The 18048-nt window shown below is 51.0% G+C and overlaps 1 protein-coding gene across 6 annotated transcripts in view; it reads left to right on the top strand.

The window, feature by feature from the left end:
* KCNIP1 (potassium voltage-gated channel interacting protein 1) overlaps positions 1-18048 on the top strand; it is a 344358-nt gene that overhangs the window by 121506 nt on the left and 204804 nt on the right. For 3 of the 6 annotated variants that reach the window (XM_047073036.1, XM_047073008.1, XM_047073027.1), the window contains exon 1: positions 10878-10938. The exons of the other annotated variants lie outside the window; for them this stretch is intronic. In XM_047073036.1, coding sequence (XP_046928992.1) covers positions 10878-10938 — 61 coding nt within the window. Of the gene's footprint in view, positions 1-10877; positions 10939-18048 lie in introns of those variants that run through there. 6 annotated transcript variants of the gene reach the window in all.

The raw sequence follows: 18048 nt of genomic DNA, 5'->3' as shown, positions 1-18048 counted from the left end.
CCCTTTCCAGAGCCCGGAGTTCTAGTCCCAATTCTATTGTTCCCGCCATACATTTCCCTGAGCAAATCTCTTTCCCTCCCCTGGCCATCTGTAAAGTGGCATATGAAGTCCTTTTTAGCTTTGAGTAACATAACCCTAAAAGAGGGTACAACTCTGGAGAGAATCAGAGTTTTTGAGATGAGGGCACATCCAGATTTAGAGCCTGGGATACAGCCCAAGTCCCTTAGCCACCCCCTTCCCCAGTCATTCAGTTTCCACTGTAGAAAATAGCTGTATCTCCCACCTACCTGAGCTTCCCCTCCTACCTGAGGGCTTGGCTTGGGGTGATCAGAGCTTTGTGTGGCTCTGGTAGTTTGCACAAAGGGCTCGTGAACAAGGCATTCCATTCCCTGCTTTCTGGAATATAAAGAGTAAGTGTCCTTCAGTTTAGCAGACCGGTAAGACATTAGAAGTCACTTCCTAGCTCTGGGCACGATAAAACCCCAAAGCAGGTTGCATACAGAAGCCAGGAAGCTCCCATCCCTGGAGATGTTTCGGGATGACTCAGTTGCTCACTTTAATCATCTGTCACATGGGGACACGTGGTGCCTGGGCCAGCATTCTCCAAAGTCCATCCAACTATAGGTCCCCATAAATGGGACCAACAGTGTCCAATGGGGACACTCCCATGGGAGCAAAATAGACTGTGGCTCTCATGGAGCTGCTTAGGAGATGGTCCCTGAACCTAGTCACGTGTTTACAGTGATGTGTGGCTGCTAAATTCGTATTTGTCTTTTAAGACCCAGTTCCAGCATCTCCTGTTTTGAAAAGGCTTGCTTGACTGCCCCGTCCCCCCAGTCTTCTTCCTGCAGGTTGAGTTAGACTTCTCTTCTTGGAGCTGGTGTGGCTTCTCAGCTGATTGCTATAGGCCCATCCCCTAATCCTCAGATGGACTCTGTACGTCACTGTGTCCCCACAGGACAGGAGCTTCTTAAGGGCCAGGACCGAGCCCACCTCACCTCTCTCTGCATCTCTGCTACCACCCCAGCACAGGTGGGGCAGAGCAAGGGCTCAGCAGTGCTTCAAATCATTGCAGGGACTGGTTGGGAGCTCATACTTCACAGATGACAGATTTCAGGGACTGGCAATGTGGGAACCAGGAGAAGAGCCCCGGTCTCTTCTGCAGCCTTCCTCGGCCTCCTCTTCCTCGGTAGCCTTGATTCCTAGCAAACTGCATCAGGTCCCCATCACACACCAGGCTCGATGCTCATCTGCATAGCATCCTCCATCCAGAACAGCCTTGAGCTGTGGGCAAGAATACTAATGCAGCATGCAAATGCCAGCTCAGGGAAAGAGAGCCCTGGACTGTCAATTAGCTCCCCCAAGCACCTGCTAGAGCTCCCAATCCCCTCGCTCACTAGGGGCCAGCCGGGGCAAGAAGGAACAACGGACACCGAAGTCATCTTGAAGTGCCACTGTGGTTAAAGCAATGCCTTGCGGCCTCCCGGGAAGGGAGCCTCTATACAGAGGGAGTGGAGGAGGAGGCCAGCGCGGCCTCTCAAGAAGGGGGCTCCTAGGGGCGTTCGGGAGGAGGGATGGTGTTCCTGCTTTTGGAGGTACTGCATTACCCTTCCCTCCAGCCTGCCAGCTGCAAGCCAGGCTACCTGGGTGCCAGTGTCAGTGCACATGACCCATGACCCATCGTGGTCCTCTAAGCCAAAACAAAGCTTCCTTGCAGCCCCTCTCTTCTGACCCAGGGCATCCTCAGGGAGGACCGTGAGTGGAAAGCACCCCCTCACCCCTCCTGTTCTTCCTGACATTGCTCTGCTTCCCCCTCCCCCCACTTCTTTCTCTTCCCTCCCCTTTCTTTCCTTCGTGGGTAATAGCATGGGCTTTGAAGACAGACAGAACTGGGTTCAAACTCTGACTCTCCAGCTATCTCCAGTTTTGTGGCCATGGGCAAATCACTTCACCTCTCTGACCTCCAATTTGCTAATGCCTAAAATGGAGGAGAGAGCAGAGACAGAGGTATTTTGAGCACTGTTTTATGAGTAGCTAAGGATTTCAGGCGACTTGCCCTGGTGTGCCTCAAGTGCTACTTGGCTTATTTCTTAAAGTGCCAAACTTAATTTCTATTCCAAAGCCCCACTCTTCTTGGGGGCAGAAATGAAATCTCAAGAAACTCACAATACTCCTGTCTCCTCGGCATTGCCCGAATATTCTTCTGGGGGCTTATGAAGCCTTGAGCGGTGGGGTATACTTGGCCTCTGCTCTGTAGCCTTTCCAGGCAGGTGGCCTCTGAGACGTCCTGGTTCCTGAGCATTCTGTGGTCCCTCTGCCATCCAGGTCATAGCTGGGGCGCCTGGCCTGCACCTAAGGTTTGCCCACTCTTTGGGGCATGGTGGGCCATGCCTCTGTTGAGTGTGGGGGAAAGACCCTTTCCTTGCCAGGCTCAGCTAGGAGAAACAAGTCAGGATCCTTCTCACAGCAAAGTCACACAGACTAGTGGAGTGGGCACTGTGCTGCACAGAGGACGGGCAGGGCTGGGAGGGCCACTTGGGGTCATGTCCACTCTCCCAGACTCCACTTGGGAAAGGGGAAGGGCCTCCCTGGCCCCCAGATTCCACTGGAGTCTGGGGGCTTCATTGCTGAATGGTGCTTTGCCTGAGGTGGGTCAAGGACAAACCCAATCTCCAAGCCCCATTCTTCTAGGCCTTCTATCAGACCAGAGCCTTTGTAAGTCAAAATCTAAGAAGGTGGCCCCATTGTTTCTGTGTCATATTGCCTCAGGCAGTGAGTGCCACAGGTCTCAAGTGTGGGGCAGTGTCTGTGGTCACAGGAAACAACAGAAGAAACTTCCACTGTTATCTTGTAGTTTTATGTTGCCTCCTTTCTGCAGCTCTGTCCCAGAGTCAGTCCTCAGCATGGAGGCGACCATGACTTTTCTCCCCACTTCCTTTCTCCCTCTCTCCCTGCTCCTGGGTTTTTTTTTCTTTTTCTTTTCTTCCTCAGGCTCCAATTGTGGCCGCAGCCGCCTAGCTGGGAAGCTGGGAGCCAGCGCTGACAGGTTCAGTGGGCCGTGTAGGGCCAGGGGCGCTCATCGCTGGCATTATTACTAATCATCACACAGCATGGCTGCTGCTCCTTCCCTCCTCCCCTGCTCATTTCCTCTGGGGTCTTCAGTTTGTCAAAGCCACAGAGGGAAAACAGACCCTGTGTGCTTTTCTGCATTCCCATAGGCAGGTGGGTATGGCTGTAGCCCCCAGGCAGTAAGGGTTTGGATGGAAGCTGCAACCACCACAAGCACGGGCCAGAAGGCCAGGACCCACGGGACCTCCCCTTCGCATTGTCCCTTGGTTCTAAGAAGTTAGACCATACCTGTGAGTCCCCAGTGAATTGTAGCCTCCCAGAGAAACAGTGGTAGAAAAAATAAGTTATAGTAGAGCAGGAGGGCTTGGAGCCAGAAAGGGAGTGTGGGATCTGGAGTCAGACCATCAAGTTCAAAGCCAGCTCTACCACTTCTTGCTGTGTGACTTTGGGCAGGTCACTTAACCTCTCTGTGCTTTGGTTGCATCCTCTATAAAATGGGGGATAATGAGGATACCTACCTTACTGAAATGAGTAATGGGACCAGGAACAAACTGGCACATAGTAAAAACTCCATGGACAGTGACTACCATTGTTAAGGCAATGGTTATATAATCTAAGGAGACTAAAGGAGGGGAGTGAACATGACAATCTCCTGCACATTTACCCAAGGAGATTATGGATCCATATTCTGCACACACTTTAGAAATTCTGCCCTGATTTCTGTCCTCATTGCCCCAGCCATTTCAGTGTCACACAACTCTGGCAATGGCAACTGTCCAGGGCCACCCCGCCCCATCTCAGTCCTACTCTGCCCCTGACTCTACCCTCCACTACCTCCAGCCCTGTGCCTTTCTTCACCCTGCTTCCACCCTGACCTGTGCCCTCATAGCCTGATCTAGGCCCCTGACCTTGCTGAGTCCAAACACTTGCTTCTCCCAGGACTTTTGGTGGGAGCCATCCTGGCCAGAGTCATAGGCTGTTTTTCTCAGCAGCAGAGCTAGAGTAGTCATTCCCACTCATTCTTGGTGAAGTCTGGGGTGTTATCGTGAGTTGCTTATCTGCCCTTTGCCCTCTTAGACTGTGAGTCCCCCAAGCAAGTGAGCATAAACTTCTGCAGCCCCAGAGATCAGCTCAGGGTGTGATGGAACAGGAGGCACTCACTAACTTGTGACTGAATGAACAAGTGAGTGAGTGAATGCAGTTTAGTGAGGAGGTTAACAAAGACCAGCACTCATTTAATCCTTACAACAGCCCTAAGAAATAGGTGCAATTATTTACACCCATTTTACAGATGTTGACACTGAAGTTCAGACAAGTTTAAGTCAGGCAGCTAAGAAATGACTGTATAAAATCCCTTAGAATCTTTCCCCCTGTAGTACGGAGTTTCTTAACTAGGCGTCCACGGATGTGCTTCATGTGGGAGAGTTGTAAACTCCATAAAATTTTATGCAAGGTGTGAGTGTATGTGTACCCATGCATGGCTACTTTGGGGGAGAAGGTTCACAGGTTTCATTGGATATTTAAATGTTTATTTGAACATATTTAAATCTACCTCCCTCTCCACCCTTCCTCCTTCTACCCAGCCTTCCATACACCCGCAGAAAGCCTTCTGATCAATTTCACGAAGTACTTACCTTGCGCCTGGCCTAAGGAGGGCACCCATGACTTCTCAGGACACATTATGTATGTTGCTTTAGATAATTGAAAGCCAACATGCTCTGGAATGTCCTCCCCCCTCGTTGGCTCTGGGTAACTTGGAAGTGCTTTGCTGCCAGTGTCTGGGCTGCGTGGGTGGCTGCACTCTGTCTGAACTCATTTCAGCCCCTGGTAGAGAGACTGTTCCAGCACTGGAGCATGAAGGGGGAACCCTTGGGGCAGTGCAGCCATCAGGACATCAAAGACAGAGCCTGTGACCTGGCTTCCAAGAATGAGTTTTGCTCCCTGAAAGGTCACACTCAACCTTGACAGATAAGGTCATTGTCGATGCATTAAGGATGTGGCCTCAGAGAGACAATTCCCCAGCCCAGGTCCTATTCCAAGATCTTTTCTTCCTCCTGGGAAGGGGGTGAAGAAGTTGTTTACAAAAAAGACTAGAAGGGGAAACTGAGGAATGGAGTTAGCATTTTCTGGTCCAGGACTGTTCTAGGCGAGAGACCCCTGCCAGGCATGTTTGTAATCATGATCACTTTCAGCCTCACCCTGCAAATGAGGCTGGCGGAATGATTCTGCTTGCAGATTGCTGAAACTGAAGCTCTCCCAGGTCAAATAACTTGCTTGAGGTCACCCAACAAACCCAGCATTTGCAACCTGATCTCCTTGACTTGAAAGCTGTGTCTAACTCCCTGCCTTCTGAGGTTCTATACTCAGTTGTGACATAACTTTGTAGTTTGCAAAAGGTTCATCCTACTGGCTTTGAGCATCCCCTCCCCACCCCACCTCATCCCAAACTCATCTGTCCCCTCCTCCTGGCCAGTCTGGTCACAGTTTGTAATGGTAAGAGGATCTGATAGCCTTTGGTCCTACCCTGCCAACTCCCTGAAGGCAGAGACTCCTGCCTCTTTTTGTTCATTATTTAGAATGGTGCCTAGCAGGTGGATCATGCTTAATAAGTATTTGTTGATTGAATGAATAATTAAATAAGGCCCAGAGCAAATAATAATAAAGGACATTTGTGACTGCTTTGCAGGGGAACAAAGTATTTTCCCTTTACTTTATCTGACCCAATCCTCACACCACCCTTGAAAGGACTTTGTTCGTGTTTCAGAGAGAAGTAGCCCAGGCCCAGAGGTACATTTGGTAAGAGAAGTGGGACTTGATCCCAGGGCTAAATGATGGTACCCTTTCCCCTATCCCACTGATCTCAGCGTGAGTGTTTGCAGAACACTTGGGATGTCCTGGGTCTGGGCGAGCCATGGTGGATGGGGGCAGGGTAGAGGGGTGCCTGCTTCGCTTTCTAAAAACTCAGGATCTATTTGAGGAGGCCAGACTTATGCATGCAGAACATTTGGGAAATGGTACAAGACAGCAGCTAGCATAGTGCTGAATTGCACATAATCAGGTGCCAACCACATTCCCTTCCTTAACTAATCTGAGTCTTTTAATACCAGATGGGGACCCTGAGAATAGACTTCCTATGAAACAGATGAAGAGCAAAGATGGAAGCCAAGGGGAAGGGCTGTGGCTGACTCATTTCTATACCCCTCTAACCCAGCACGATACCTGGCCCACAGCAACAGTGACAGTGGCAGTCCGCCCTCCGTAACTGGCCACACTGTGTGCTGGGCACCTACCAAGGGCCTTACATCACCTCCAAGCCCTCACAGCAGCACTATAAGGTAGGTACTAATGTAATCCACAGAAGGTGAAAGTAGGGTGCAGAGAAGGGACTCCTCGGGCTCCAGGTCACACAGTTAAAAAGCAGCAAAATCAAGACTTGAACCCCGATCTAGCAGCACCACCAGATCCACGCTCTTAATCTGACACTGCTACTTCCACGGGTGGTGGGAACTTATTGAATTTCCCAGCCGGCAAGGATGGAAAGAAACAGGGGTGAGTGAGCACATGACAGTAGGGGGAGGGAACATGGCTTGTGTGTTACACAGACAAGCAGGGGCATGCTTTCAAAAGGATCCCTGCAGGTCTCTGACCATTTCACCCCTTCTTCCCTGAACAGCCTTCCAGGAATACCCTAAGGAGTGCTACACGGGTGCTTATGTCAGAGGAAAGGGAAGGCCTTGCCTCCAGAGCTTTCTGAGGGCATGGACAGGCGCCGTGGGTGTGTATTACTCAGCTCGGGCTGCTATTACACAATGGCACAGACTGGGAGGCTTAAACAACAGAAATGTATCTTTTCACAGTTCTGGAGACTGGAAGTCCAAGATCAAGGTGCCAGCAGGGTGGGTGTCTGGTGAGAGCTCTCCCCTTGGGTTACAGATGGCTGCCTTCTGCTCCCTGTGTGCTCACAAGGACTTTCCTTAGTCATGTGTGCAGGGGTTGGGGGAACTCTCTGATGTCTGTTCTTATAAGACATTACGGATACTAATCCCCTAGGATCAAGACCCCACCCTTGTGACCTCATTTAGCCTTAATTAGGTCCCATCTCCAAATACAACCACACTCGGGGTTAGGGCTTCAACATATGCATTTTGAGGAGACACAGACATTCAGCCCATAAGAGCGTGGATGAGGGAGGGGTAAGACCTGGACATAGGGCATGAATCAGGTCACCTTCAAGAGTAGAAGGAGCCACAGCCAGTGAAGCCCCAGCTGGACAGGGCTAGCAAGATGGCCTCGGTGAGTACATGTTGGGGACAGCAGGACAAAATGCCCACGCGGTACTCTGCTCTCTGTGGCGAGTCTCCAAGAGGCAGGAGCGGGTCTGCTGTCTTCTCTCTCTTCTCCCTCACACTTGACGTGCATTCTTCCCTAGACACATTCTTTATGAGCCTTTCCTGGGCAATGTCTGCCGCATCATACAGTGCATGTGTGTGTCCATTTATCTATAGATAATGCTTACCACACAGGGCATCACCAGGAATAAGTGAGCTATTGTGCGTGTAAATATCTGGTACATGGTTGACATATGAATGAATAAATATTTGTTGAATAAATGAATCTTTACTTAGAGGAGTGCGCTTCTTCCTTTGAAGAGCTAGGACGATCTGGTAATCACCAGTTTTTACTTAATAATTGGTTCACGGAGCAAAGAAAATTCATTCATTCATTCATTCATTCATTCACTCAGCACAGATTGACTGCACCCCTGTTAGAAATGAGCAGTTAAGTAGACAGTGAGGAGCTAAATCAGTAGTCGTCCCTGCTCCCAAGGTACTCTCCATGCAGAGGGAGACACAGACAGGAAAGGCACAATGAGAACCAAGGAAATGAGTTTTCTGATGGGCACAAAGGCCCGAGTGCCGCAGGAACCCCTGAGGCCAGCACCAGTTCAGGGCCAGGAAGGTATTCCTGGAGCAAATGATACTTGAATTAGATGGTCCAGGATGTGAGGGGTGAAAGGGGTGAGGGACATCCTAGGCAGCAGGAACAGCACGTGCAAAGGCCCTGAAGCACAATGCTAGAGGGCACCAGTGAGGTTCTGTGTGGCTGGGGCCCCACAGGGGCACCAGAGAGCAAGGTGATTGGGAGATGAAGTCAGGTCACAAAAGGGCCTCCTAATGCATGCTCCTCAGTTTGGACTTTATCTTGGTGGCTTGACTTTATTCTTACGGCTCAAAGGCAGCCAGTCGGAAACTCCTCCGGGGGTACTTTACTATCTCTGATCTGTAAAATGGAGCAATTCATCTCCACTCTGCCTCTTCATACAGTCACAGGGAAGAAGAAGAAATGCAAGAGTAGCACCCTAGTCTTCTGTAAACTCTCAAGTGCTGGTTCTCATCTGCAGGTAGTGTAGAGATGAGCAGGTGCCTGAGGGTCCAGGGGCACTAGAAGGCTGCACCACCCTCTCCCTGGCAGAGCTCTCTCCTCTGTTCCTTGAGTCCTGGCCATCCTGATGGGTCCTCTCCTGACCCGTGGCTTCAACCCCACCCCCACCCCCACCCTTCTTCTCCAGCAGGGAGCACAGGCAGGAGGCAGGGGGTCAGCCTCTACCAATCCTATTCATCAGCCAGGACTCTAGGCCTCATGGACACAGACAGATAAACCCTGGCACTTACAAGAGTTGAAGCTTTGAATCTGGTGGGACCCAGAAGAGATCTCTCCAGCTCAGGGGCCCCCAGCGTCCCCACCTGCCAACAAGAGGTGGTAACAGAGCCCTGCACTCCAAGTTCTAATCCCATATTCTGGCTAAGTCACTTCAGGCAAATCCTTTACCCTTGGTAAACCTCAGTTTCTCACTACAGTAATGATTAGACATGACCTGTCTAACTTCACGGGGCATGGGATGGTGTGTGTTATACACAGCACAGGGGACTGCAAATGACAGGGACAGATGTTATTAAGTACACCTTCCCTGTTGCACAAAATATGACATGTGTTTGGATCTGAGAAAGAATTAAGCGCTGAATAGGTAAAGAAAATTACTCAGGGTCCCTGGCCAAGACTCAGGCCACCTTTGTCCCTGAAGGGTCAGCTAATGGGCTGGAGTGACAGGAAATAGCTCCTGAGGCGCCCTCTATCCTTGAGGTATGACTATATGCCCGTGCAGCTTTGAGCCTGCATAAATGTGGGTAATCGTGATGCCATTTTGCATTGCTGTGTGCACGTCTCTGTGCCTCTGTGGTTGTGTGTCTGGATCTTGTGTGGGGTCCTGAGGATGCACCTGAGTGTATTATGGGCTGAGTGCGTCTGTGTGTATAACACAGTAATGTCAAAGTGGGACTTGTGGGACTGTGCCCATAGTTTTGTGTAAGTATGTGTGTTTTGGTGAGGCCATGTGTTGCGGGACACTGATGTGCAAGCATAGTGTGTGGTGGAAACTGAGGCGGCTCCTGCATGGAACGAGGGTGCCTCCTCCTCAGGCTTCCAGGGAGCAGACTGCATTTCAGCACCACAGAGAGCTGAGGAGAACCCACAAGAGTGAACCCACACTTTGCCCTTTTGCATGAGACACAGATAGCCGTTGGGGTTCTGCGTGGTCTGGAGGGAAAACTCACAGCAGGGAGACTGTTTCTTAAATTCAGCCTTTACCCCCACAGCACTAACTCTCAGCCTGCCCTGTAGCTGATGGCTAAGAAATTATTGGGGGAGGGGGACGCAGGAGGATGTAGAAGGATGAAGGAGGGACAGAAAGAGGGGAGAAACGAAAAAGAAAAGTCAAGGCCCACAGGGGCTCCTCTGCCCCTCTCCCCCAATTTTCCATCAGTAGAGGGTGGCCCTGGCCAGGAGCAGGAGGGTCCCTTCCTCCCATGACAACCCAATTGGATGTATGTTTTTCATCTCTCCCTGGGTGGGGCAGACTTTCTCCCCATCCCGCGAATTCAGGTGGTGGGTTAAATAAGATTTCCCTTGAAGTCAAATGAAATAGCGGATCACACGCAGGAACACACACACACGCGCGCGCACACACACACACACACACACACAGGCACGCGTTCTCTCGGGGAGCAATCTGCGGCCGCCCCCTGAACCCCACCCATCAGCCAGGTGCCTACCTCGGTCTGTGCGCCCAGGGGTGCAGCCCCGGAGGGGCGCACGGCCCCGCAGGTGCGGGCGCGCAGGGCGGTGGGCAGCGACGCGGGCGGCGGGCACCCCTCGTGGGCCCGGCCCCCCGCCCCGCCCCTCCGGGGTTACCCGCCGGCCACTCCGCGCGCCTCAGACTCGCCCGGAGCGCGGGCAGGCGGGCGAGCGGGCGCGCGGCTCCGCTCCGCGCGGTCCCTGGCTCTGTTCATTCATGATTGGTACCCGGCCCCCCGAGAGCCAGCCCGAGCGCCGGGAGGGGAGCGGAGCGTGCGGCAGCAGGGGCGGGCGAGCGCGGCTCCCGCACCGCACGCGCCGCTGGCTCGGGAGCCTCGGCCGGCGGGCGCGCCGCCCCGTGTCCGGCACCGAGCAGGCTGCGGGGCAGCGTCCTCGGCCGGTGGCGCGCGAAGCGGCCCGGCCCGGTTCCGAAGGCTCGCGGGGAGCCGCTGGCCCGGTGAGTCAGTGCATGTGCGGGGCTGAAGAAGGAAAGAAAAGGCTCCCAGCGCCCCAGCCCCACGCTCGCTGAATACCAAGCTGCAGGCGAGCTGCCGGGTGCTTTTTTTTTTTTTTTTTTTCCTCCTCCAATTCAGAGTAGAGGAGCCACACTGATTTCTTTGCAGGGGAGGGGAGGGGCCGGGCAAGGGGTCCCAAGTCGCACACAAGTCTTCGCTGCCATGGGGGCCGTCATGGGCACCTTCTCGTCTCTGCAAACCAAACAAAGGCGACCTTCTAAAGGTAAGCCACCTCCTTCTTCCTTTTGTTCCCCTGGCTGGGTTTGGGGGTGCTCCGTGCTGAGCTGGGGTGTGCCCCCTGCCTTCCTTGGCCTGGGCCCTCCTCTCCATCATGAGCGAGGGCAGGTTCTTGTATCCGAAGGAGTCAGAAACCTGGCGGGAGGTTTGGTGTGAATATCGTGAACACGCACAAGGAGCCAGAGTGGGCACTGGCCCCAGGGGCGGGGGAGATCCCCTGTAGGGCACTGGGTGCCAGGACACTCCTCCTGGAAATCTCTGGGAACAGAAGGAAGAGTCAGATTCACAGGTGGGGGGTGACTGGATTGTCTGGTTGGAATGTTGGGAAGCCCTTCCCGTTCCCATGACTGCTGGCGATTGTGCAACTGTGGGCACCCAGCAGGGGTGCTCACACATGCACACACTCCTCCTGGTAGTAGTGCTGGTGCAGACCTAGGAGTCCCTCATCTGGGAGACAGTGCTCTGTGCGCCCACCCCAATAAACCTCTGCAAGCCAAAAGGAATCAGCTGCTGCCAGGTGGTGAAACTCCCAGGGCTCATGTCCTGGTGGCTGGGGGAGTCACTAGGAGCCAGGGTGTCACGCAAGGGTGCTGCCATGCTCTGGGAACCACCGGGGGGGCTGAAGGCACCGACGAGGTGTGATGGAGCAGTTGGCCTATGTCAGGGATTAGAAACTGTGAGTCCCTGCAGTCCCTCCTTCCTGGACCCTGTTCCATAGCTGCCTTTCCCCAGCTGAGACATGCCCAGTCTCCCCCGCCGGTGGGACATGAGTCAAATGGGTCCATGTGAAGTTGGGGCAAACATATCTTGCACCACGGGAGACTACGCAGGCCTCCTATCCAGCAGTTAGAAAGTTGGTTGTTGGAATGAAGAGACAGGATGCAGTTAGGAAGAAAGAAAATGATGGGTTTTGTGTTCTTTCGTTTAATGCTCAAATCCTCTTGTGAGTGGCAGAAGGGTTTCAAGTAAACTGACACTTAAACCTTCAAGTTCTACCATTGGAGCTCAGGTTCTGGCTATAGGTGGGGGTCATAGCTCCCAATCCTTAATGCTGATTAGTGATTCGAATTGTATTAAGGTAAGGCTGGACCCCAGGGTGCTCAATGATCTGCTCTTAGGACTTCGTTGGTCTCCCCTGACTCGTTAGGTAGGTCTGTGTCCCAGAGTTCCTCATGCATAACCTGCCTTCAAGGGGTCCAGGCATCTGGCCTAGCTCCCAGAGACATTGGGCTGGTTGAGCACTGAGCAATGAGATCTCCGGAGGTAGATCTTAAGTGATGAAGCTGGATTGGTGTTTACATCTTAGAACACGAGTCTAAGGCCACGTGAGTTACACATCCTACACATCCAGGGAAGGGTCTGGTTGCCTTTTTACCAGTCTTGGGCAGGACAGGTCTGCAAGCCTTGGTCCAGGACCTTGACATTCAGAGCCCTGTTTCTCACAGATCCTCAGATACCACTTGTGTGGGAACACAATTCAGCACCAAACCCCCATCATCTGTCTGACCACTGTGAGGCCCCAGAGGCCAGGGGACTGTGGGTACAAGAAACCCAGGGGTTTGTTTTAAAATATTTTCAATGCCTGTGGCACTTCTGGGAGGCAGCTAGGTGTCACAGAAAGATCTTGAGCTCTGGAGTCCAGTGGGGTCTGGGTGTGCATCCCAGCTTCATCAGCGCCTCCTTCTGAGATCTCAGGCCAGTCTCACCCTTCTTAGCCTCAGTTTTCTCATCCATAACATGGGTGACAATACTACGTCCAGGCAGGAAACTGGGTGTGTGGGAAGTACAGGGAGGGAGGACCATGCTACATATACAGTGTTGGCTGAGCCACCGGGGACCCAAAGGAGACTTGTAAGAACGTGAAAAAAAAAAATAAATAAATAAGGATGGATATGAAGTTCCTTGCACAGGGTCAGGCAAAGATTAAAAGCTCAAACATTACTGTCTACCATTCCCTTCTCCTGCACAAAATTCTGGGTCACCCCAGTGAATTCCCATTGGAGTCCCATTGCTCTCTCCCAGGATCCTAAGAAAGAGAAGAGGGGCACCTGCATTCAGTGAGCCCTTACTGTGTGCCTGGCACAGTTCTGGGTGCTTCTTCTGCACCTTATTATTTAACTGTCACAACAACGCCTGTTTGAAGCTCACAGCGGGTCAAGGCTATTGGGCAGGCCGCCATGGCAAGCCCCAGCCCTGAGTGGTCGGCCCCTCTTGCACAAAATTCCACCACGTTGGCTGAATTGTCCAGGGCTCCAGCTGTGTATATTTCTCCTGGCATTTGCCCCCAAGCAGAGTCTTATCTTACCATCTTCCTCTGAGGAATGCTAATCAGCAGAAGACCTTTCCTGCAGAGAGAAGTGACTTAGAAACTGGCTGGGGAGGCTAGTGGTCAGGGGTCACTTCCTGGCCAGTTCCCTTCCCCCCCCTTGGGACCTCAGTTTCTCCTCAGGTTCCATCCTGCTCTCAAACTTGGAGGTTTTTATTGCTGATGCTCTTGCTGGGACTGCTACTATGATCTCTGAGACATCAGGCTCGGATCTAATTAGAAGCAGTTAGAAGAGGATGGTGGGTATTTTCAATTCCTGCTGGATTCAAATCCAGGCCTACCACTCACTTGCCGTGTTTGCCTCAAGTGTAAAACAGAGACAGTAGTGGTAGTTACCATTTTAAAATAGCTGTTGGGTTGTGTGAATTTCAGGGATAATGCAAGTCAAATGCTCAGCACGAGCTCTGCTATGTAGTAAGTGGTCAGCACATTTTAGCTTCTGTTCAATTTATGGCTCTAAACTGTTTGTGGCTTCCAAATGCCTCGAGTGAGGCCATCCTGGAAGTAGGCAGTGCCTCTGGGAGTCCTACCTCCTTGTTTCTGGAGCCCTCTTCCAGCACTGTCCAGATAACTAGGACCCAAAACTTTAGATACACCGAGGCTGGTCCTGTTACTGAGCCTCCACTGACCTCTGCTCCGTGGCTGGTCCTGAAAACAACATAGCTTGCTGAACAAATCCCTGCGTGTTTCCAAAATATAAGTTGGTAGCACGTATACATTTTTTTTAAGTAGGGCAAAAGCCCCATGTGACTAGTGCTGAGAGAGAGACACACATAGCCCAAGCTGAGTGTTCAGGGAGAGCTTCCTGAAGGCAGCCGAAATCTGAATTCGTTTAAGAGCAGGGTCACTGAATAAAAACATTCAAATTCATTTTCCTTCTCTGTTTGGGATCTTTGTTTCTCTTTAATTAAGAATGAGGAAAGGCCACCCTGCTTTGGGGGATTCAGCTTCTGCAGCCCGGTCCTAGGTAGAATTTCTGGCTCCAGGAGTTTTGCATGTGCTTATACCAAGGACACTGCTCGGGACACTGCTCTGGGCTTTAACAAGTAAGCGCGAAGGGTTGGGGTGTGGGGTGACCAGAGAAGGCTGATGCAGGTGCAGCTGCGGAGCCTGTGGGGGGCAAGAGAATTTAGGCAGAACATCACTAGACCAAGGCCATCTCAGTGGAGATATGCCTGTAAGCAAATGGGTTATCAGTCCTCCACTGCCAGAAGAAAACATTCAGAACCCTCAGGAAGGTCTGAGCTTGGGATCTCCAGAGTGCTCACTGACTAGATGAGCAAACTAAAGCCCACACCTATGAGATGCTTTTTCTAAGTCCCCGTGGCAAGTTAGGGACAAATATGGAATTGGTTTCCTGATTCCTAGATCAGTGAACCACCTTGGAGAATTTGTGGAACCGGAGGGGTCCTGATGAAGCTGGGTTTGTAGTTTTTTAATCGGGCAGCATGCTCAACCCAGAAGATCTGGGAGACCAAGGAAAGGCAGCGAGGCGTGGAGAAGCAGAAACTCTGCTGTCACACAGCCCTTGTATCAGGGGACCTTTGGCAAATCAGTTCACCTTGGAGATGCCAGTTTCCTTATGTCTAGGAGAGGCGTACTAATTTACGGAGTTGTTTGTGCTGGGTCTCCCCTGCTTCTGCATCTTTGTCCATCCTTTTAACTCCGTGTTACCCTTCCGCCATCTCCTGGTCCGATAATTATCATTCCACCCATAACCCAAGACCTCACTCAGCTATTTCCACAGTCAAGAAAGCTTCCCTGGGCCCTGGGAGGCAGTGATCTCTCTCATCTACATTCCCAAATAGTTTAAAGTATGCATTTTCTTTTTTTTTTTTTTAATTTTTTTTAACCTTTATTTTTTTATTTTTGAGACAGAGAGAGACAGAGCATGAACGGGGGAGGGGCAGAGAGAGAGGGAGACACAGAATCGGAAGCAGGCTCCAGGCTCTCAGCCATCAGCCCAGAGCCCGACGCGGGGCTCGAACTCGCAGACCGTGAGATCGTGACCTGAGCTGAAGTCAGACGCTTAACCGACTGAGCCACCCAGGCGCCCCTAAAGTATGCATTTTCATGACTTTCAAGTCATGCATTCAAGTAGGCACTGGATGGAGGTGTTAACCACACCTCCCCAACCCCCCCGCCCAACCCCTGACTCCAGAGTGTCAGCTTCTTGCAGGGAACTTGTCTGAATCATTCCTCAAAGTCCTCAGCCTGGTTTCCTGCACATAGTAGGTACTCAATAAATCTTTTCTGGAGGAAATTATAAATAATGGAATGGTTGGCCGCTCTCTGTTATTTTCTAGAATTGCAGACCCTGCAGGAAAAGTTAGCTTCCCGCTGGAATTTCGGTTACCAGCCCTTTGCCTTGAATGAATTCTCTTATTTGGTCTGCTGGCTTTGAATTGGCTTTGTCCATGAAACGTACTGAATCTGTTTACCATTTAGCAGGGAGATGCTGAGAACAGTGTTCCTACTCCCCAGCTCCTGAGAGTCACAAAAGCTTGAGGAGCCCACACCCAGTGCCAGGCACAGTTCTGGGATCTCAATCCCAGAAGAAACTCAGTGGAGATCAAGGTGAACAGAAAGAGGGAAATGGAAAGTTTGAAAGATAGAAGTGAGGGACTACTGCCTAAAATGAGGAGGTTTGTCCCTGGCAAGGGACACAGTCTGGACCTCTTTGTATACCTAGAAGGGCTTTGCTCAATGAATGTTTAGTAAATGTGAAAATGAACAGTGAGTGCATATGTTGACATGTGAGTGAAAGAATGAATGATTGAATGAATGGAGGAATAAGTAAATACATGAATGAAAGGGAGCAAATGAAATATCAAATGAATGCCAGAGGGAATGATTGAAGATATGAGTACATGCATGAATGAATGTATCCATAAATTAATGAATGAGTAATGAAGTCCTCGGAAGGCTATAGTGAAAGACTGTCTTTCATGAAGAGCATTGATTGTCATGCTACCCCAACTCTGGATCTAAGCTATCCCCCATGAAAACTGGAAGGAGTCCATGGGATAGGAAGCCATGGTACAGATAATAATAAACATAGCATGTGCTTCTTAGAAAGCTAAAAATTATAAATTCAGTCAAGAAAAGCCCTGTAGTTTTTTGGGTATCAGTAGGTGTGTAGTGTTTTGGGGGAAGGCAAGAAGATGGGAAGGTATCTCTTAAGCTTTTGCTCTTTTGTTGATTGATAAAAAAAAAAAAAATCTAAAGCAAGGACTGATCCAGAATGACCTCCCTTGTATATTGGGTTCACTTTTACCTTGTCTCGGGTGAGACCAAGAACCTGTGTATTTGTCTGCCCATTTATTGATTCACTAAGCAACATCTGAAGTATCCTTAAAGCATTGCTTCCCTGATATTACCTCTGCCCGAGGTCCACTCTGGCTTCCACTCACCCTTCACCTCTACCTCCCCATTCACCTGGCAAACTCCTACACATCCTTCAAGACCTCATTCAATATCACCCACTCCCAGGCTCCTGGAGGTAGAGCACATCTTTCCCTCCCCTGTTACCTCTGCAGCTGTTGCTGCTTCTGCACGCTACAATTATGAACATTACGTGATTATGGGTTTATACATTTATCTCTCTGACTAGCTCTAAAGGAATGAGTTATATTCAAGCGTTTCTGTCAGGCCTGATATTGGGCCCAGACCTGATGGATGTTGGCTGTGTGGAGGTAAGGATGGATGGAGCAGGGCGTGTTCTTGATGGCTCCAAGTAGTGCAAGAATGCGGCAGCACAGATGAGAAATCCAGGTCTGCTTGTGGCGGGGAACACTGCAAAGTTCTGCATAATGGCCCTGGAGTTGATGTTCCCATTCATCAGGCAAGGAATGAGCAGTGTTTAGGAGAGAGAGGGGGAAAGGTGGGGTGGGGCGGGAGGGAGGCAGGGAGGGAAGGAGGGAGGGAGGGAGAGAGAGACTGTGACTGAGAGTCTTGGGACCTTCAGACAAACTTGACTTATCTTTAAATGCTTCCCCTCCCTCCAGGGAGTGTTTTAAATGGGTCACCTTTGGGGAGTAGCTGTAATCCGCTGGGATATCACTGGCTTCCCATACACTAGCCATGGGAGCAGAACTTTGGATTAATTCTTATTATTCCAGTCCAGGCAGGAATCCTCACTGGGGCAGTGGGGGGGGGAAATGGGAACTGCATTCTACTCAAATCAGGGGGCTAGGAACAGGGTTGCAGAATGGTTAGGACCCCTGAGTGAAAGTAAGACCTGGGTTTAAACTCTGGCTCTGTGACTCCTTAGCTGAGCCTTTCCAAGCCTCAGTTTCCCCCTCTGTAAAATGGGGACAATGACAGCATCTACCTTACAGGGATGCGTATGGGGCCAAAGAGGTAGTGAGCATTGTGCTTCACATACGATAAGATGATTTTAGCAACTCGGGTTGTACTGGCTTTGCAGCTGCCTTTATCCATCTTGGAGCAGGTCCCTTCCTCCTCTGTTGCTTCCTCTGCACTATGACTGGGCATTCCTTGGTGATCTGTGTCCCTTCAAACTGTGGCCTCTGATTCCATCCCTCTGGGACCCAGAGCCATCACAACCCTGGCCCCTAGCATCCCGAGAAGTTTCTCTGGTAACTCCTAAGGGAAGCTGGCAGTTTCAGATGATGAAAACTTCCCAGTGGTGAGATAGGAGAATGTGGATCATCCGCCAAGGTTAATAATAATAATAGCTGATGTTGACCGCTGTTCTTTGCCAGGCACCTTACTCTGCCCTTTTCCCTGTTACTTTATTAACCTCTT

Source organism: Lynx rufus, unplaced genomic scaffold (assembly GCF_022079265.1).
Source record: "Lynx rufus isolate CCGP_SWC_20201006 ecotype Redwood Valley unplaced genomic scaffold, mLynRuf1.p SCAF_1, whole genome shotgun sequence".
In the NCBI taxonomy this organism is placed as follows: domain Eukaryota; kingdom Metazoa; phylum Chordata; class Mammalia; order Carnivora; family Felidae; genus Lynx; species Lynx rufus.
Note: the sequence above shows the minus strand (reverse complement) of the source record. Positions and strands in the feature narration are given on the sequence as shown.